Below are 22,167 nucleotides of genomic sequence, written 5' to 3' on the forward strand. Positions count from 1 at the left end.
TCTGACAAACCACATGGAGCTATGCTGATGGAGCCAGAGCCCTGGAGCTGGAAGAGCCCTGTGGAGACCCACACCAGTGCTGAAATGCTTCCTTTGCCACTGGATCCACAAGATTTTCCTCCCACTGGCCTGTGATCTTCCTGCATTCGGTGTCATTGCATGTGTTGTGTGAGTCTGAGGAGGAATTTATAGACTGGTATTGGACATATCGGCTTATGTCGGACTTATGGGCTTGATCTAGACTTGGCTGGGATGTTTTCTTAATATATAATTACTCTTTATATAAAGGTCTTTCTTATATACATGAGTGTCTATGAATTTGTTTCTCTAGTCAACCCAGACTAACACACATGCTAAAAATAGGTATTATATTAATGAGAGATAACAAATGAAGATTTCCCCTGAACCGACTCAGGGAAATGTTCAGATTTACCCTTTTAAAACAAATAAATAATTAGGTTATAATCAATGCCTTTTAAATTCATCATTACTATTAAACTGAATTTTAAAACTTTTAGAACACTATTAGAACTTTGTAATCCTTGTGCTTGTATTGTAGAGCAAGAGCTGTATCTTGCCTGCAGCACAGGATAAAAGAATTTATCTGGCTAACAGTTTTATAACAACTGCAACAAAAAGATCATCTTAAAACTACATCAACACCAAATGGACTCATTTACTATCTCTGTATCTAATATTTAAAACTTCAAGCCAGCCGCTCAGGATTCAATCATGTGTTTTGAATTCCAGTGTTCAGGATTGGCATGTAAAGGAGTGCTGGTAGCAGTGTGTTAAGAGGTGGGCTGCGAACTGTGAGATCAGCAGTTCGAACCCACCAGCCACTCAGAAACTCAGAGGGAGGAGATTTTCTCCTTTCATGCACATTCACAGACTCAAGTATCCATCGTGGCACTTCTACTCCCATGGCCTGCTTATAGACTCCAGAGCAGTGAATGGGGGGGCTTTAAAAGTCAAAACACAAAAATCCAATGCCATTGAGTGGATTCCGACTCACAGTGACCGAATGGGAAAGGGCTAAAATGCCCTGTGGGTTTTCATAACTGTCATTCTTTTCAGGAGTGGAAATCCTCATGTTTCTCCCACAGAGAAATGAATGGTTTCGTACTGCTAACCTGGTGATCAATAACCCCACGTGGAACCCACTACTCCACCAGGGCTCCTGTAGGTTTTGTGCCCTGTCCTCTAGGGGCTTGGTGAGTCAGAATCAAGTGGATGGCAGTGAGTTTTAGAGAGTTTTTATTAAAATTTAGGCTTTTATCTTTTCAAAAAATTACGATTTTCCTAAGAATGAACTCCCCAAATTGCATTCTTTCAGACTGTTACAGCTGCTCTCTCTGGGCGTCCCTGAGCCATGGAGACGCCATGTGCACCAGGCAGAACTGCTGCCTAAACTTTTCAAGGAAGCGGCTGTTGAGAAGCCGAACTCCAGGTGTGACTTCAGAGACATTTGTGAGTGGGCCTCAACTGCCCGCCTTGGGTAGTCGTCCAGCACATTAACCATCTGGGTCACCCAGGGTGGGCATGAACACCCTTAAAGAAGAAACTAAAGATAATTGCTTGTTTTCTTATTGCGAATGTAGTACACATTAAGCTCAAGGGAAGCAGAAACATCCACACTGGGTAAAAATGATGATGAATTAATCACAATTATACTGGCAGAGGGAAACCTTATTTAAATATGGCTCTTCAAATTGGCTTCAGTTTTACCCTCTAGACTAGAAGCTGAATAAGAATGATGAGAAACACTAAGTAATTCAGACAAGGGCACTAAGCTTCTTGTGAGCAGAAGTGAGCATATGAGCTTCCCAAAGTGACACTTGCCAGGGAAGACATTTTACTGCTGCGTCACGCTAATTACAAATCAACTGACATACCTTTCTTCACCTGTGCTTTATTAAATACTTTTTATTCAATTTCTAGAATTACTTATAATTATTTCAAGACATAGAAAAGCACTGTTAGAAATGACTTTCTATTTTGCAACACACGCTTATTTAGCAATTCCTTTGGCCTTGAAGCAAAAAAGGAAAAAGGAGTGAGTTTGAGTAAGTAGGGAAAGTGAAGCACTCCTTCAGATGTCAGTGGTTTTCTCAAGTGGAAATGCCAGTATTAAGGGAAGGTGAGTATTTTTCATTCTGTTAGCGAGCATTTAAAGAATACAAATTGTGGGCGTGAGGCACACTGGAGCTACCCTACCCATGAGCATGATTTAGACACAGGCGCTGTGTGCAAAGAGCGCACGATCTTATAGGTGAATAAGATGTTTCTTCCAACTTTTTCTGCAGAGAGAAATTCTACCCGTGTTTGTTTGTTTGTTTATTTATTTATGTTCCTTGGGGGCTCGTACAGCTCTTATCACAATCCATCCATCCATCCATCCATTGTGTCAAGCACATCATTCTGTACATATGTTGCCATCATACATACAGACCTTTTTCAAAACATTTTCTTTCTACTTGAGCCCTTGGTATCAGCTCCTCAGTTTTTCCCTCCCTCCCCCATGAACTCTTGATAATTTATAAAAAAATTTCATGTCTTACACTGACTGCTCTCTCCCTTCACCCACTTTTCTGTTGTCTGTCCCCTGGGGAGGGGGCCATAGGTGGATCATTGTGATCGGTTCCCCCTTACGCCCCCACCCCCCTTCCCTACCCCATTATTGGTCCTGAGGGGGTTATCTGTCCTGGATCACCTGTGTTGCGAGCTCTTAGCTGTAGCAGTGTTCATGCTCTGGTCTGGTGGGATTTGTAAGATTGCACCCATGGTAAGGTCTGGCTCCTTCCCCCATCGCTCGATGCACTTGCTGTCTGTGCTGGCACACGCTGGCCTCGCTCTCCTCTGGCAGTCCACGTTTCCTAGACATGATGCCATCATTAAGCAGTTTGGACGGATGCTACAAGGAACTGGTTGAAATATATACAATCCTTTTCACCTCATTAGATGAAAAAATTCCTTGAAGACAAAGATAATTTTATATTATTTGGTAGGGAGTGGGAGGAGAATTTTCTAAATATCCAGTAATGTTGAGTGAGGTATCCAGGAAATCTCCATGAAATTATATGACTGTGACTGAAGAAAACCTGATCACAGAAGGCCTGACCTATGGTCGTGGGGAAAAGTTACAAAGAAAACCTTGTCCTCACATGGCCTTAAAGGTTGGATGCCTCAGGATGCAAATGAAGGGACCTGGTGAGATTTTCCTAAAGGAACCTCATTAGTACTCTTTTTCCCTACTTATTATTTTAATAGAAAGTTGTTCATTAAGTCCTAAAGAGGTTTGTATATTTTAAATGTCTCTAGATGGCTAAAATAATCTACTCCATTTTCCATTTTAAATACTGATTAAATTAAAGTTGGGTTACCCATAAAACTTGCAAAGAGGAAAAAGATACAGGCTTGATAATATTGTCGTCACCACGTTCCCAACTGAGGCAGAGGAGTGACACGTTAGAATACAGGTAGACCAGGAGAGGAGGGATATCATTCTGTGAATCCAATCTGCGGGTTGGTATTTTGAAGGAAGCTGGCGGCAGTTGTTATTTTCCGTGTTCTTTAGAAGCACTTTAAAAATCAATTTCTATGACTTATAAGTCATATTTTTCACAGGCATCTGGATAAAGTACTCTATCTAAATTAAGTATGTTGCTTAAAGGAAAACAAGCTGTAACAAAGGCCCAATGGAAAGATGAAGATCCATGCTGATAGAACTGGGCCAGTGTTGTCCTTCGCTGTAACCTTTAACACTTGAAAATCACTCTGTTCAAGGTCATGTGAGGGGCTGCCCTCACGATCGAGCACATGGAATGGCATCCATGTGGTCTCACCGCCTCACCTTCTGTAGAATATTCTGAGAGGACATTTTTTCAGAATGTGTAAACAGTCAATGACATCTATGCTGAGCCCCAGGTGATGGTGAAGGGCGTGGAGTTTGGAATGGAAAGAAAAGAGCCATCAAATAAATGGAAGACCACCCACCACCACCCCCCATGAGAAAGTTATGATTCCTGGATGGAGTAGGAATCAATTCATGCTAACTCAGGTGTTGTCCTTCTTCTTTTTAACACATAAATAAGACTTTATTATAAATGTTAGTGATAAAATATATTTGAACCCATAGGACTTCAGCTTTAATCAATGGGACCCTAGGATTCATCACAGGCTCCAAGGTGAAGGCTTCAAAGGGATAGAGTAGTCCCTTGTTAGTGCACTTGGCACCCTTGCTGCTAACACAAAAGTTGGAGGCTTGCGTCTATCCAGAGGTACATAAGGTCTGGCAATCAGCTTCTGGAAAATGAGCTGTGGGAAGCCCTATGGCATCAGGAATGTTGAGTTAATTTGGGCTAAAAAACAGACTGGAAAATAACACTAGGGCAGTAGGCACACCTTACAACAATCCGCCATTTCAGGTCGAAAGGGCAGCATTTTTCCAAGGATAAAGCTCCAAAGGGTTGGAAAAGGAGGATGAATGGAAATTAAGTATGGGGGAGTTGGGGTAATAAGAATGTTACGGCGCGGAGACTTCAATCAGTGGCACGAAATAAAATGTGCATGAATTGTTGAATGGAAGACCAACTTGCTCGACAAACCTTCATCCAATTCACAATAAAAAGTAAAAACATTAAGAAAACAAAAACAACTCCAAACCCCTGTGAAGCACAGTTCTACTCTAACACACATGAGCATCGTGAGTTGTTGTCACCTGGATGGCAAATGGTTAGCGACAGAGCATCTCAGCGGGCGTAGCTTAAAACCAACCCCAGCTCCCCCTGACCCTGTCCTGGGGAAGCCAGCTACCTCCACAGAATTCACGCCTCTGACACCAAAGGCCACAGGCTCTCTCCCTGTTTAAGGTACACTCACATTGCAGTGTCTTCTTAGGCAGAAATGCCCACTCAATCCACAAATGCTTCTTACGCTCCACCTACTATGTGCCCAGCTAATTCAAGTTTTTGTTTTAATTTTTATGCTTTATGATAGGTACTTTCAGACCATTACCAGACATGTCTACTGATATATGTGCTGTTGAGCGTCTCCTAAAAATGGGAAGGGCATGTTTTTTTATGTTATCACTTAGCCATCTTTGATAATCATCAAGTTTCACCCTCGATTCTTTGTAGCCATGCTTGTCTAAGTCAATTGGAGAAAAGATTTTTTTTCCTTAAAATTTTCCATGACTTAACTGAAAAATTCTAATTCTAAAGAAACATGAATGCAACTTAACGAAACACACGGAGCAGAATGTGCTGTGTTTATTCTCGCACAAATGTGTAACTGGTGACCGCTAGTGGTAATATCTAAGACATCATCGCGACACAAACCTTAGTCTTCCAAACCGCTATAGAGTGATCTGGTTTAAGAACTATTGGAAGAGGTCAAAGGAACCTTTTCACCCACCATGTGTGTTAATCGTCACTCATGATCACGTAAATGAGAATGTTAATGCCAGGGAGGCTCGTCCTCATCCACAGCTGCTGAATATTCTTTCTTTCTAGCCATGTGGACCAAAGCAGTTAACTCAGTTCTTGAACACAGTCGGTATAGTCTTCTGTTTTGTTTGTTATTCTGCACAAAGTCTACCCTATTTTCATTAACCAAGCAATAGACTACATACAGCTTTGCTAAAAAATCAACCACACAACACATTGCAGTTGTCTCATTGAGCCTCCGTCTGATCGCAGAAATCGATGTTTAAACAAACCAAAGACAAAGGTATGGATAATCTAATTTATGACACCTCACCAAGTCTTTGAATTGATAGTGATATAATCCAAACTGTTTCACCAAAAACTCACTGCCGTTGAGTTGATGCTAGCTCATTATTACATTACAGCACAGGGCATATCTGCCCCCTGTGAGTTTCTGAGATTGTTTACATGCATGGAAGGCCCTGTATTTCTCTAACAGACCACCTGGTGTGGTTTCAAACTGCTGACCTTGCACTTAGCAGTCCAACAAGTTCGTGTGGTAAAAAATGAAGGAACAACAAAATCCACAGGACAGACAAAAGTCATGTTCGTATTAATGAGAATGTTAATACTCCAAGGAGATAATTTGATTTATTCTCTGGTCTATTTCTGTAGGAAAATCTCTCCCCTGCTTCCTACTCTTAATGAATTGTCCTCACAGTATCCATTGGTGACCCAAGGTGCTTACCAGGTAAGACTATAAATGAGAAGCAGCTGACGCTGACTGCTATTTATGTAAGTTATCTATTAAACAGGACTTTCTGTCTGATGTCTACCTGGAAGATTAGTGGTAACAAAGCTCCATGTTTCTTGGACCAGAATGATCAATTCTTCATTACAGGTGGTTTGTTGATAATCATTAAAAATATTATGAGTAGTGATTCTAATTTTCATAGGTATCAGAAATGTCAGTGCACATCCACACAAAAGCATTCTCAGAGCATTGTAAGTTGGTGTCTGACTGACCTTCGGGTTGGTATTGTGCTATGATGGTCACCGTCTGGCCAGCCCCCTTTAGTGCCGCAGCTGCCTGCTCATGGGAAGCTCCGCGGAGGTCAATGCCATTCACCTGAAAAGGAAACGAGAGACTGTTGGTATTTCATGGAGCACATCACTGAGATAAGAAGAAAGGTTCCTACCGTTGTGGGGCAGTCTACCATCAGACCGCATACCTCAAACTTTGTGCTTGACTGTTAACTTAGCAAGTTTCAAGGTTTCAACGAGTTTTAGTTCGCAGAGCTGTGAGGTTCCCCTGGCGGTGCTCCTGCACGATATAAACAGGTGGGAAACTTCTCTATCTCTGTCCACTGGGATTTTAGTGTGTGCACTGAATTGGATTCTTTGGGTTGCCTAGGTTTCTTAAGCAGATAGGAACTTCAAAATTAGAAGGGCAGCAGAATAATAAAGAGAGACATGTAATATATGTGGATGAGGGTACTGAGAGACTAATATATTCATATGATATTCTGGGAAGCCTGCAAGGAATGGGTCTGGCTGCCTGCCAAATCCCTCCCCTTTGGTCAACTGCCTGATCATGTCATCCTGAGCTTGGTTAGACAACCTTGAGCCTTATTCCAAAATAAACCAGACTGGCCTATTTCTCAAACACCATTCCAGAATGATTTCTGACAAAATGAACTGAAGAATGCCAGGAGTTAGTTTTGCTGTGGCTGACTCCCACTCGGGGGCCGCTGTTAAAAGGAAAACAGAACAGCTGAAACACAGGCACAAACCAACCCAGGGAGTGGGAGTTGAGGGGAGTCATCCTTACACCAGATGAGAAGCAAAGCTAAGTGTTTGTGGAACACATTCAGTCCATGCCAAAACAACCTAATTACTAAGTGCTCTCCTAGGGGAGGGGTCTGTGTCTGCCCCACGACTTTGCCCTACGAGATGTATGGTGGGTAAAAATCGAGCTGAACAAAGGCAAGTCCCCCATGATGAACACTCAGTAACTATTATATTCTAACTTTCCCAGGGATAAGGTTTTGACGGTGTGTCAGGATTTTGCTTCCTTGGCTATGGGCTATCGCCTGCTAAAGAACGATAGAACGGATGGATTTATCTATATGCTACGTTTTCTGGTGGTAGTTGAGAAGCTACAGCTGCTTCCTGGTCAGGCATGGAACGTCCATAACCTTCAATTCCACATCCGGGCCTCTCTTAAGTGCAGGGTTACTGCCTTTTTGTTGGTTCTGACTCACAGCGACCCTGTGTACAACAGGACCGAGCTCGTCCCAGGTTTGCACAAATCTCACTATGTTTGAGACCATAATTGCAGGCTCTGTGTCCATCCATCCCGCTGACAAGCTTCCCCTTTTGCACTGAACCTATACTTTCCATCCCATCCCTTTCCACTGATGTAGTCTATTTGATCCCTATGTATCCGGAGGTACAGATATGTCTAGTTATCATTCATACTGTCTGTGGAAAAAGACATTTCTAATGAACTGGTCATCAACAATTCTACTGAGCCATTTTTAGCATCCCCAAAGCCAAATTTTTCAACTACAGATCCTTCTGTTTCCAACGTTTGCATACCAATCACAATTATCAATGCATCTTAAGACCATGCTCGATCCATCAGAAATCTGCAACTTCTGCATCTTGGCATTAGTCGATGGTATGTAAAGTTTGATTACTAATAATAGCTGATCCTTCTTATAGGCATATGGATTTTAGCCTATCACGGACAGCACTGTACTGCAAGATAGATCTTAAAATGTCCTTTTGGACAATGGATTGACACCATTCCCCTTCAATTTGTCATGACTGGCAAATTGATTATCTGATTCCAAAGGACAATACCCAGTCCATTTCAGCACAATACCCCGTCCATTTCAGCTCACCAATGCCTAGGATATCAATCTTTAAGCATTCCATTTCATTTTTGATAACTCCTAATTCCTAGATCATACTGTGTACATTCCATATTTCCATCATTAAGGAATGTTTGCAGCGGCTTCCTCACATTGTGAGGCACAGCCCATTGGCACAGATGGTCCCAAAGGCTTGTTCTCCCTCTGTCATTAGGTGAATTCACTTTGGAAAGGTAACTCTTCCTTTCACAGTGTATTTCGAGCGCCTTCCAGTGCCAGTGGCGTATCTGCAGTCACTGTCTCAGACAAACGCTCTGCCGTGATCCACACGACTTTCACCGGCCACGCTGTTTCAGAAGCACATCACCTGGTCTTCTTCTCAATCTGCCTCAGTTTGGAAGCGCTAGTGAAGTCTGTCTAGCAGGGAGGTGCCTGTAGGCATTTCCAATACTGGTGGCCGTTTCTACCGTCACAGCCACACACCAGCCACCACAGTTCAAAAACCTGATCGAGGAGTGTTGATAAAATTTCCTCAGGGTTGATTTATTTACTTTACAATTTTCTGGCCTCTTCCTTGACTTTCTGTGCCAGTGAACTTTTCACCCCCAAGAAGTCACTACATGGCAACACTGGGGAGTCCATGGACGTCGCCATGTTTCTCCTGCACTGGAAGAAAGAGGCTGTTGAGCCATCTGCTCTAAAGCACCTGTGAGCTGTCACGTTCTAGATGCTCTCCTTCATGGACAAAGGCCATTTCGGCGTCTGTCTGTGCAGGGAAGTCCGAAGTGTGACTCAGGGAACCAGGAGGGACAGGAAAGATGAGTTGATCCAGGCTTCTGTCTTGGAAGTTGAATGCTCCAACTTAATATGCCAATAAGTCCTCCTCTTTTCAAACAACTGGAGTTAAATTTGTATTTAAAAAAATAAAATATGATTATGGCATATATAGTCTAACATTTCTGAAATGTGTAAGGGGGGAGTTAAAGTCTCTTCCCCCTTGTCACTCTCAGAGATATCCAATGTTAGCAGCTTCTTATTCTCTTTTAGAAATTCTAACTATTATACAAGAAAACACCTGATTTTATGTCTATTCCTGTTTCTATTTCTTTGTATCTACATTTTAATATATTGCACTCTTTTGTTGAAATGAATGTAGGTCTGTCACAAACATACAATTCTACCACATCTATTTGTTTTGTTATTCATTTAACACTAGATCTCCATATCTTCCATACCATTGGATCTGCTCTCTTTATTGGGGTTAGTCACCTCTGGCTTACACATACCAACCTTTGCAGGCAGGCCCCTATTTTGATGCTGAAGGTGTTGTTTCCAGCTTTTTGTTATTACCAACAGTGCTATCAAGAATATCTTTGGTCATGTGGTTCACGTGTCTGTGTACTTATAAAAGTATTTGTGAAGGTTGAATCTCCTCTATGGGGACTTCCTAGATCAAAGGGTATGTACATAATTTGTTTCTTTTAACTGACAGTTACACATTTAGAAATTCATACAGAAAAGAAAACCAAGCCCTAATCTCATTGCTCAAATCACCTACTTATATAGTGAAGTACGCACAAAAAGCAAACAAAAAGATATGTGCACATAATGTACAGATGTAAAAATGAAAGCATTACAGAAAAGTTTCTTTCTACTTGCTCTTCTACCCAAATAGAACTATGTTAAATGACCCTTGTAGATATTACCTTTTTGTGCTGTTACAAGCAGGCTTGTAAAATACATACTTGGATTTTTATACAAACACAATAAAATAATTTAGATCTTAATTTTCCCCACGTACTAACATCAGGAGCAACGAGCGAGCCTCTGGCAAAGGCCATCATGACTGGTAAAGAGTAGAGTCAGCAAAACAGCGGCGGACCTCAAGGGGATGGACAACACAGCTGCTAAAACCAAGGGCCCCAAACATAACAGGAACTGTGAGGACAGCCAGGACAGTGCCATGTTTTGGCCTATTTTACCAGAGGCGCCATGAGTTAGAATTGGTTCAACAGCGCCGACAGCAGCAGCAACAGCATAATCTATCTTAGAGCGCCTTTTCCATTCACAAATCCTGCACACTGATTCACTCTGTGGACTGCTTGATGGTCCTATATGATGAATGGCTTCGGTATTTCATGATAATCAACAGTGCTTTCGTGAACATTTGTAATATTCATGAATATTTATAACTTATTTCAAATGATAAATTGTTAGATAAAGGGTATGTGTGATAACTGGTGATGAAAGAACAAAACCACAACCCATTGTCATTGAAGTTGACTGGTTCATAATGATCCCCTATGACTGAATAGACTAGACTCAGAGTTTCCAAAGTTGCAGACCTCGCTAGGGGCGGATTATTACATATTTCTCCCATGGAGTGGCCAGGGGGTTCAGACCTCTGACTTTGGGTTAGCAGCAGAGTGATTACCTGCTGCATCGACAATGTCCTTTCATGATTGGCCAACGCGATCTTAAAATATAATAGTAGTTTATACTCCCACACATAAATTTGCTTTAACTTCCTGATTGAAGATAAGTACCTTTGTATATGCTCATTTGTTACTTAAATGTCATTTTACATAAAATTCCTGCTCATTAATTTTGCCTAGTTTTTGCTGAGCTAGCTTGTTCCTTTGAGCGATGTTCTAAAGATTTCACTGCATAGTAAGCATATTAGACCCTCCCGTGAGATAACGAAGGCATCAGGTGGCATAATGAGTTAAACATCGGGCTGCTCACTACAAGGTTGGTTGCTCAAGCACACCAGTCGCTTTGCACGAGAAAAGTGATGAGATTGTCTTCTGTAAAGACTTATAATCTGCACTCCTCTATGATACGATCGCTGAAGACAAATGGGTGCATAAGCAAATGTGGCGAAGAAAGCTGATGGTGCCCGGCTATCAAAAGAGATAGTGTCTGGGGTCTTAAAGGCTTGAAGGTGAACAAGCGGCCATCTAGCTCAGAAGCAACAAAGCCCACATGGAAGAAGCACACCAGTCTGTGTGATCACGAGGTGCCAAAGGGACCAGGTATAAGACATCATGCAAAAAATTATATATATATACATACCATAGTGAATGAAGGGGGAAGTACAGAGCGGAGACCCAAAGCCCATTTGTCGGCCACTGGAGATCCCCTCACAGAGGGGTTTAGGAGAGGAGATGGGTCAGTCAGGGTGCGATGTAGTACCAATGAAGAACACAGCTTTCCCCCAGATCCTGGATGGTTCCTCCCCCCAACTACCATGATCTGAATTCTACCTTGCAGGACTGGATAGGGCAGAGATTGTACACTGGTGCATATGGGAGCTGGAGGCACAGGGAATCCAGGGTGGAGGATACCTTCAGGACCAGGGGTGTGAGGGGCGATACTGGGAGAGTAGAGGGTGAGTGGGTTGGAAAAGGGGAACCGATTACAAGGATCCACATGTGACCTCCTCCCTGGGAGATGAACAGCAGAGAAAGGGGGGAAGGGAGACGCCGGACAGGGTAAGATATGACAAAATAACAATCTATAAATTATCAAGGGCTCATGAGGGAGGGAGGAGTGGGGGGGGGAGGGGAAAAAAAGGACGTGATGCAAAGGGCTTAAGTGGAGAGCAAATGCATTGAAAATGATTAGGGCAAAGAATGTACAGATGTGCTTTATACAATTGATGTATGTATATGTATGGATTGTGTTAAGAGTTGTATGAGCCCCTAATAAAATGTAAAAAAAAAAAAAAAAGACTTATCATCTTGGGAACCAGAGGGAGCCGTTCTGCAATGCCCCACGGTGCTCCTATGAGGCAAAATTAACTTGAAGATGGTGACTTGGTTTAGTTTAGCTCATCACTGGAAATATTCTTGTTTTTGTCTTTGAACTTTGTAAGTAACTTTTCCATTCTATGTTATTTCTTGTTATATAAATACAACTTTTTTTTTCTGTAGCCAAATCTGTAAATTTTTCCCCTTTATGGATTTTGGTTATTGAATCTTTCCCTTGCTAATTCACACATTTTCTGTGTCTTCCTCTAGTATATCCATAGTTGAAATTTTAATCATTTCATTGTAGGTCCACTAGAATATACTTTCATGCTGGCTGTTAGAATCTAACTTTTATTTCCACCACGTGAATAGTCACAGTATCTTGTACCTTTCCTCCATAACATCAAACGTAAGAACCATTCATTAGTCTTGTTACTCTCAGACATTTATCAGTTAATGCTCTAACAGAGTACAGAAAACCAGGAAAGGACAAAAGATTTAAAGTCATACAGAACTTATTTCATATCTTGAGCCTACCAGATAAACCTAGGTAACTCGGCAAAAGCACTTAACCTTTTAAATCTGTTTCCTTACATATTGTGTCAGTCCGGGTAGACTAGAGAAACAAATTCATAAACATGCAAATGTGTATGAGAGAGTTTTATATAAAGGTAATTGTACATTTAGAAAGCATCCCAACCAGTTCAGTCCAAGCTCATAAGTCCGACATGAGCCCATATGTGTGACACCAATCAACTAATGCAGGACGATCACAGGCCAATGGGTAGAAAGGCTTTGGATCCAGTGGCATTGTAAGCATCTCAGCGTGGCAGGGGTCTCCGTGTGGCTTCTCCAGTTCCCAGGGCTGCACCAGGGTAGGTCCACGTGGCTTCTCCAGCTCAGGGAATTAGCATAGTTCCATGTGACTTGTCAGCTGTAATGTCTCCCAGGGAGTGAGCAGAGAGAAAAGTGTCTCCCCCCTCCAAGGAAGAAATACAGGATTTCCCAGAGTTCTCAGGAGAAGGCCATGTCCACACAGTGGCCTCATTGGCTATGATCCAATTGACAGCCTAGACTCCACCCCTTCACTCTTAATCCTCAAATTGACAAATGATTATATAACTACCCCACATATAGGTGGTAAAATACTATCTATCATATCTATTTGGCCGAGTTACTTTTAATGAAGTTGAATATGACAACACGTAACAAACCCTAACAAAGTGCTTAGTCCAAATAGGCACTCAGCAAATAATGGCAATTATTAGCATTTCTTCCAAAGCTGTAGTTGTGACAAAATTAAATCTAATGGAAATTAGTACAGAGTATAGTACATGGATTATTTATTTCTTATTATTATTTAACATGGTGTTCCAGTACTGGAAGAGCCTTTAACCCCTGTTCATCCAGCGCTTGAACATGAGAGCTAATAGGGGAAAAGACCTGCCCCAAACCATGCAGGACTAAGTACAGGGCTAGGGCCAGTGTGGGGCTCCTGGCTCAGCTGGGGGTTCTTCCTGCTCTACCAGCTGTGTCCCGCCATGTTGTAAGTGTTGGTTTCCCCCAAATCAAACCAAACCGAAGGCTGTGATTATGATTCATAGTGACTGTATGTAACCGAGTAGAACTGCTCCACAGGGTTTCCAAGGCTGTAAATCTATTTTTAAATCATTTTATTGGGGGCTCTTACAGCTCTTATAACAGTCCATATATCCATTGTGTCAAACACATTTGCACTTATGTTGCCATCATCCTTTTCAAAACATTTTCTTTCTACTTGAGTCTTGGTGTCAGCTGAATTTTTCCCTCCCTCCCCTTGCTCCCACCCTCATGAACCCTTGATAAATTACTTTTTTCATATACCATTTGCTGTCTCCTTTCACCCATGTTTCTGTTGTTTGTCACCCTGGGTGTGGGTGTGTATGGGTTATATGTTGATCATTTTAATCAGTTTCCCTCTTTCTCCTACCACCCCTTCCCCCTCCCCTCTATTGCTACTCTCATTATTGTTCCTGAGGGATTCATCTGTCCTGGATTCCATATGTCGAGAGCTCTTATCTGTACTAGTGTACATGCTCTGGTCTAGCTGGATTTGTAAGGTAGAACTGGGGTCATGATATTGGGGGTTGGGGGTAGGGGAAGCATTAAAGAACTAGAGGAATGTTGTACATTTCATTGGTGCTATACTTCACTCTGGCTGGCTCATCCCTTCCTTGTGACCCTTCTATCAGGGATGTCCAATTGTCTAAAGATGGGCTTTGAGTCTCCACTCCAACCCCCTAGTTTTCATTGATAGGACTGCTTGTTTTAGGTCTTCTGATGCCTGACACCTGATCCTGTTGACACCTCCTGGTCACACAAGCTGGCATGCTTCTTCCATGTAAGTTTTGCTGCTTCACAGTTAGATAGTTGCTTGTTTATTTTCAAGACTTTAAGACACCAGATGCTATCTTTTAATAGCTGGGCACCATCAGCTTTATTCACCACATTTGCTTATGCACCCATTTTGTTTTCAGGTATCGGTGTCAGGAAGGTGAGCATCACAGAATGCCAGGTTATTAGAACAGAGTGTTCTTGCATTGAGGGAGTACTTGAGTAGAGGCCCAATGTTCATCTGCTACCTTAATACTTAACATATAAATATATGTATATAGATCTATATCCCCATGGTTATATATAAATATATTTACATATGTACATGCCTGTATTTAGACCTCTGTAAATGTCCTTTGCCTCCTAGTTCTTTGCTCTATTTCCCAACACTGTAAATCTTTAAGAAAGCTGACTGACACATCTTTCTCATGTGGAACCACTGGTAGGTTTGAACCACTAACCTTTAGCAACTGAGCTCTTTAACCACCGCACTACATGACTTCAGTTGTGCTGCATCAGGTCAGGTCATACTCTTGTTCACCTTATGCTTTCTCTACATGGATCTCTGCATTTGTACAGAAATTTATTCCTGCTTTTATCCTGGATGGCACCATATTGCTCCTGTCCCAGTTGATTTTCCTCTTAGTTTTAGCAAATATGTTGTCCTTAAGTCTTTCAGGTTTATCAAGGTCACTTTGATTGAGTTTTTTAGGTAAGCTTCGCTCAAATAACGTTTTCAGAGGCAATCATAAGCAGTTTATATTACCGCTATGACATTTTAAAATACCAAGTACCACAAAACCTCGCATATTTTTTATTCTTTTTTTCTAATCCAGTTTGCACTTCTCAAAGCTTGGCTCAGAAGACTAGATGTCACTGATTATTATTGAGGCTAATCATATCAACTATTGCTAATAATCATTGGGCACCAGACATATATTAGGACAGATGTGTATATTGTGACTATATGGATATACATGTATACGTGTGTGTCTGTATACACACACACACACACATATATTTCTTATTTTAATTCTCCAGTGGCTCAAATTGTTTTTCCCATTTTACAGATAAGGAAACTGAACTCAGAGAGTCACTAATTGATTTAAGTCTACACAGTCTGAAACTTTCTAAAATCCTGAACTCTTAAGCACTGATTTCTATTACATTTCCTTCCATACCTTGTCCGCATTTCAGGGTCTATGCTCACAGGTCTCCATTCTGAGGCTTGCCGTTCAGGTACATAACTTGAGCTCCCCATGGCTGATAAAGCATAATCAGTCTTGGCACACTCATCTGCTCCACCATGGCCCCAAACAACCCAACAATCTAGCTCACAATGATCAGATCATGTCGGCATAAGGTAAAGAGCTGTATACAGGTAAGGAAACTTTCATTTATTTCACCTTCCTTAAGCACATAGCTCTCAATGGAACAGAAAAGAAAACTAAGTTCGACTTGGCATGGCATCTTTCTTACGAACATGCTGGTAATGAATAGTGGTGAATAGAAATGTGAACACTTCTAGCCACCTCAAAGGAGCCCTGGCGGCAATGGTTGAGTGCTTCGCTGCTAACAGAAAGGTTGGCAGTTCGAACCTGCCAGCTGCTCTGTGGGAAAAAAATCCCTGGTGATCTGCTTCCATAAGATTACGGTCTTGAGAATCCTGTAAGGCAGTTCTACTTTGTCACACAGGGTTACTTGCTGTGAATTAGAATTGATTTGGTGCCACGCACCAACAAGCTGACTTCAAGTGTTTGTAGTTTTTACAGATACAAATGCGGACATAAATGAGGTACCATATTAGGTCAGCCTTTCTTATTTATTAACAGATGTAGACCTTATGCTATCTCTGTCATTCTCTAGTGTGCCGGAGGAATTACATGGAAGATAAGACCTGCATCAGTCCGAGGAGGAAGGGGAGGGCATGCACCGAGGGCTGGAGAGCAAGGACTAGGCAGAAGGGTAGCAAAGGATTGCACGCAAGGAGTGATGCTGATAAAAAAGGTCTTCAATGAGAGTGGGTCTCGAACATCTTAAGGAAAAATACAGCATTATTTTATGACTGGAAAGCAGAGAGGGGAGGAATATGGGTGAAAAGACATGTGAAATCAGTTGATAAGATGAAGTGGGTGAGGATGGTGATGCTGCTGCTGCTGCTGCTGGCAGCTGACGTTTACATAGCACGCGTATGCTGTGTGTCAGGCTCTGTGTTGAGCATGTTATATGTACTGATTTCCTTGGCCACGTAACAGCTTTGTGAATAGGAACATACAACAATCCCAAGTTTACAATACTGAAAGTGTGGGAAGAGCCAGATGAGGCATCTGGCACATTTAACATCTGGTAAAGTCAAAAATTAAACTGCAGCAGTCTGCTCTGAGTCTAATTCTGCATTCTTAACCCTTATGTACTACTGCACCTCAAGGATCTAGAGGTACGGTGCATGAGAAGTAATTTCAGGGTATTTGGAGTTAATCTTGACTGTGCTCAAGAACCACTAAAGATGAGAGATATGATTTTAACACTTTTGTACCCCAGAAGCGCCTTCAGCTAGAGAGCATGCAGGGACTACGCTGCAAGCATACGTTTATTGTCAGTCCTGTAATTAGCTTGCTGGCTTGGACTAACCCTGGGGAGATATTCCTCCAAAGATCACAGACCTTGGGGCCACCGAGATTCTAATCCAGTTCATGGCATCCGCCTTCTCCGAGAATAGTGCCATGCAAGACACAGGTGAGAACATTAGGAAAAACATTAGGCCTAGGCTTGGGAAGGTAAAGATTCACATCCTCTTTCCATCTCTCATGTGGTCTTTGCTTGGGGAGCGTTTCTTAACCTCTTTGGGTTTTACTTTACTTCTATGTTCCTCAAATGACCGAGCCAGGTCATCAGGGTGATTCGAGAGAATGCAAATATATTATCGTAATATTTAGCACATAATAGATACTCAATAGATGACAGGTATTTATAATGCAACATGTCCATTAGCTATGGCCTTTTTTAGCAATCACAAAACAACCACAAATACATTGATTTGGTATAATTGCTTAGAATCGAGTAGCTAAGAGCTAAAAGTTCAATTGAATTATGACTAGTGAAAAGAGTACCAAGGGTTGACCCACTGGGACATGGCTAGATAATTGGAACAGACTTCAATTAAAACCAGCCAGGTACAGAACACAGGGGACTAGCTCAAGCAAATTATTTCACAGCTTGGGGGGGGGGGTGTCTAGGTGGGGTGTGGCAGGGGGCCTCAGGGAAGGAACTGACGCAGGATTCAAAGGTACATTTACTTTACTCAGGGAAACTCGGGCTAGCAAGACGCCTAGTTGGTATAGTAAATAAAGGCAGAAATGGTTTGCATCCTTTTTCAAGATGAAGAAAACAAAATTTCCCCCCACTTTTTCTGCAGTCACGTGATTCATGGAGCTGGAAACTTGGGCTCCTTGCTGGCTGCTTCACTAACTCACCCAGGCCATGCAGTGAACAGCTTTTGGTTGGAGAACCTTCTGGAAAGTGAAGTGTCTGAGCCTCACCATGTCTAAGGGGCCCTGTGGTTTTAAATCCAAAGATTTCTGGTTTCAAAGTTACATCTGAGAAGTGGTTTACACGTAGTAAACTGTTTTCCCTCCTTATATTTCTCATCAAGCAAGGTGACATCCAAACAGACAAATGTAATGAAAACCTTCACACTATTCCTATCAAGGGACCTTTATCACCTAGCTGGGAGGGAAACAGTGAAACATAAATATCCTACTTGATGTGTAAGGAAATTGCACCAAAACAGAAAACAGGCAACCTTATCAGGGCCAGACAGGAGAGGAGCCAGGGCGGAAGTCAGATCTCTGATGCCTGGTCCAGCGCTCCGCGCATGCACGGATGAGCCAGACACTGCTTTATCACGCCGAGGGGTTAGGGACTGTGAAATCTAAGGTAACAGGACAGCACAGAATAATTGGTAAGAACGGGGATCCACAGGGGAGAGAAGAGATTCTCACGGGAAGATTCTACAAGTGTCGGAGGAGTTGTCCTAAGCCTCTAAGGATAGATACAATTTCGTTGAGTCGATGTGGTGGTGGGAGGGTGAGGGGGGGGGGGACGAGAGGGGGAGATGTTGAGGGTAAAAGTAAAAGAAGAACCAATTCCAAGATGAGGCAGCCGTTGGAATACCAGGCAGAGCCACATGGAACAGAGGGACTCTCCCACGAATTGTGAACAGTCTCGGGAAGCAGGCACACAGCATGGAAAGGGAGCGAGCAAAGTTGCGCCAGTACAAGTGGACTGTGAATACCAGGTTAAGAAATGCCATCGTGAGTGGCCAGGGAAGGGTAATGCAGAGACAGTCGACATAATGTGACCTGTGTCTCTGGGAGGATAACACTAAGAAAAGTGCAAAATTGAGACTAAAGAGGTATAATTTTTAATTTGTTTAAGGATAGCTGTGGTCAATGGAAGAACCGGAAGAGAATGCCATGCAGCTAAATGCTCCATGCTCATCATTACAGGTCTGGCAAAGCCGACCCCGTGGGGGAAGACCCTCGCAGTTATGAGATAAAAGTAAATCTTAATACACATTCTCATGACTGGACACATAACCTCCCTAAAAAGGAACTGTCATAAAGGAGCTACCATAAAAGAGTCTCATACTTGCATCTGACTAGTTCCTCATCCTGGAGGTTATCTGTAGATAAGAGCACACAGGCTCCATAGCCAAACCATTATTAAATGCAGCAAACCCTTGGGGGCGGGGGGGAGTTCAGGGGCATCGGAGGTCAACTAGAACTAGGTCAAGATGATGACTCACCTCGTTGCTGGTTTGTTATGTTACCTGCTTATGATAGTACCCACTGATTATGTGTATGTTAGCTGAATGATGTGCATGCCTTATGAAAGATCTGTAAGCCCCATTATATACACTCATTGGAAAATACATGATCTTAGTCCTGACCTGGGACGCAGAGCCCCTGTGCCCTTCCAGTTTGCCTGTCTTTAATATTTTCCACAATGGCAGTCGCTCCCGAGGCCCCGTAAGTAGTAGAAGATAAAGGCCTTGATTGGGAAAACGAATGCGACTGAGGGTTGTGGACAGGGCAGAGACCCAGAAGAAGTTCTACAGAGACGTGCTGTGAGGTAGCCAGAACAGGGACCAGAGTGTCTAGTGGGCATGCTCCACATTCAGGTTCCGAGTCAGGAAGGGGTGGTACACCTCGTGGGCGGTACACCTGGGTGGGCCCCAGTCTAGGCCAGGTGGGCTTAATTCACCAATGGGGTCAACCGAACAAAGTCCTGAATGCCAATGCGATCCTTTCCTGAGCTTATTCGACTTTGACCTCCTCTCTCCCGGACTGAGTTTCTTTATCCAGAGAGTGAGAACCTCACGCTGCTTCTCTGAAGTTCCACCCAGTGCTCAGTAAACAAATACAGTCCATGTCCAATGCATCGCATTCAACTTTTCACTCTGCATTAAACTTTGCAAACACCCTCCAGCCTGTCTCAGAGTGAATGAACTATAAATTGCATTTGAAGTGGAAATTTCTAATTAAGCTCCCTGCTCCTCCTGGAGGCTGTTCCACTGGGCGAGGAAGGATAACACTCTGACAGCTCAGGACCAACAGCCTCCTGGAGCAGAGGCAAAAAGGAAAGGCTGGTATTGGGTATTTAAGCCACTGAAACAGGGCATACTTATAAAATTTGATTTGTGGATGCAAAAATGGATTTCCATATATTTAAAATGTTCCTGTTTACCAGGTCATTTGTAGAGAGCTGATTTTTTTTGCACTCAGCAAATACTCAACATCATTTTAAAACTGTAAAATAAAAAATTTGGCCACCCAAATGCAAGGCACTGTTTTGTTTGTTAGTTTGTTTTTGTGAATCACTTTTATGATTCATACTTATTGACGAACAAATTAGCTCTCTGTGTAAAAAAATGTAAGCAAAAGTAGTGGGAACCTTATAAAGTGTTATACACACACAAAATGATACCGTCTCCTCAAGCTGGGATCTTACTTTTAATAAGCCTTGGTATGTAAATCAATCTGCATTCTTGACGTTTCCAGTGAGAGGATTAAAGGCTTTGAAACTCATCACGTCCCAACTTAAGCTCCTAGTTTTCTTTCAAACCTGTTTCTCAAAGACGCTCCACCTTTCAGCAGAGTGTCACCATCATCAAAACAGGCTGCTCAGTGCCGACCTCGATCCATCTCCTTTCTTCCTGCCTCCCCTTCTAATCCACCAGCACTTTGGGTGACTCCTCCAGGTCACGCTGCTTGCTGCAGTCCTAGGTCAACTCGTGGTTTCCCCTGCAGATTGCAATGGCTCTTGTCTAGTGTCCCTGCTCTCACGTGGACTTTGCCTCCTGCTCCATCCATTTTTAACTTAACAGCCAGAATTACTTTTTTTCCCTTTTCACAATCATTTTATTGGGGGCTCATATAACTCTTATCACAATCCATACATGCATCCATTGTGTCAAGCACATGTGTACATTTGTTGCCATCATCATTCTCAAGACATTTTTTTTCTACTTGAGCCTTTGGTATCAGCTCCTCATTTTCCCCACCCCTCCCTACGCCCCCTCATGAACCCTTGATAATTTATAAATTATTATTTTGTCCAGAATTACTTTTAAAAAATGCACAGCACATGGAATTTTCTTCATTATAATCTTTCCATCGACTTCTTGCTGTACTTTGAGTAAAATCCAAGCTCCCCACCTTGACTTCTGCCCACCAGTCTGATTCCATCACATACCATTTGCTTTGACATCAATTTAAATTCCTTTCAGGCTCAGGATATTTTTGTCAGATGACCTTTAGATTGGAATGTTCTCTCTTCCCTACCTCTTTTGTTCCCTAATTTTTATAAATGTTTTCATTTAAATGCCAAATCCTGGAAAGGCAGTTCCTGACCAACACGTTTGAAGGAGCTGCCCTCTTTCTCTCACTTATCCTTTTTTCATTCTTTACAGAATCTAGGCCCACCTGGTACATTTTTGCTAATCGCATCTTCCCCATGAATAGGAAGTTTGCTTGTCTCCTTTACTTCCAGACCTCTAGTATCTAGAACACCTCGTGGCACATACTAAGTACTCAGTAATATTTTAAAAATCATGAACAAATATAACTATGGGATTATATAATATTATTTAAATCATTAAACTCTATTCAGAAAACATTTCCTGCATATAGATTACGAGCCAGGTACTGATCAAAGTCCTCTCCAGAAATAACTTTTCATCCAGAGGGCAGACCGATGAAATGGGACTCACTGAATCAGAATCTTTGAAGGTGGGGCCCCAGGTTCTGTAATTTAAAAAGTCTCTTTTATGCTAGATGATCGGTCAGATGTGAGCACTTCTGGCAGAGATGCAGCTCTCTGTTCTCCCCTACCCTCTTGCTGATCCTTCATTCAGACTCTACTTACTTGGTTTTAAACTCAAGCAGTGCTGTGACTTTCCTGCTTTGTCAGCTCTGCCCCTTTGAGACTACCAGCTATCAGGTCACGCAGAAATGGTGCAGGAATGTACAAAGGGAACCTAAGAAAAGCAAACTGGAAAAAAGCTCTCCTGGGCAGAGCAGAGCTTTAGCTTTCACAATATGCATTTTCCCACTAGGCGAGCATCAAACAACTTACTCTGGGTTAGTGCACCCAGTGACCTCACCTGGGAAGGTTTCCTCTGGTCATAGTGAATTTTTTTCATAAAAATAGTTTTGCTGGAACCTCGTTTTTACG

General features: G+C 42.3%; 1 protein-coding gene across 11 annotated transcripts in view; it reads right to left on the reverse strand.

Moving 5' to 3' along the window:
- Positions 1-22,167, reverse strand: part of DLG2 (discs large MAGUK scaffold protein 2) — a 2,300,776-nt gene that overhangs the window by 327,576 nt on the left and 1,951,033 nt on the right. For all 11 annotated transcript variants that reach the window (XM_075548681.1, XM_075548686.1, XM_075548690.1 and 8 more), the window contains one exon: positions 6,453-6,555. In XM_075548681.1, the coding sequence (XP_075404796.1) occupies positions 6,453-6,555 (103 nt within the window). The remainder of the gene's footprint in view (positions 1-6,452; positions 6,556-22,167) is intronic.

Source organism: Tenrec ecaudatus, chromosome 4, assembly GCF_050624435.1.
Source record: "Tenrec ecaudatus isolate mTenEca1 chromosome 4, mTenEca1.hap1, whole genome shotgun sequence".
NCBI classification, from domain to species: Eukaryota; Metazoa; Chordata; class Mammalia; order Afrosoricida; family Tenrecidae; genus Tenrec; species Tenrec ecaudatus.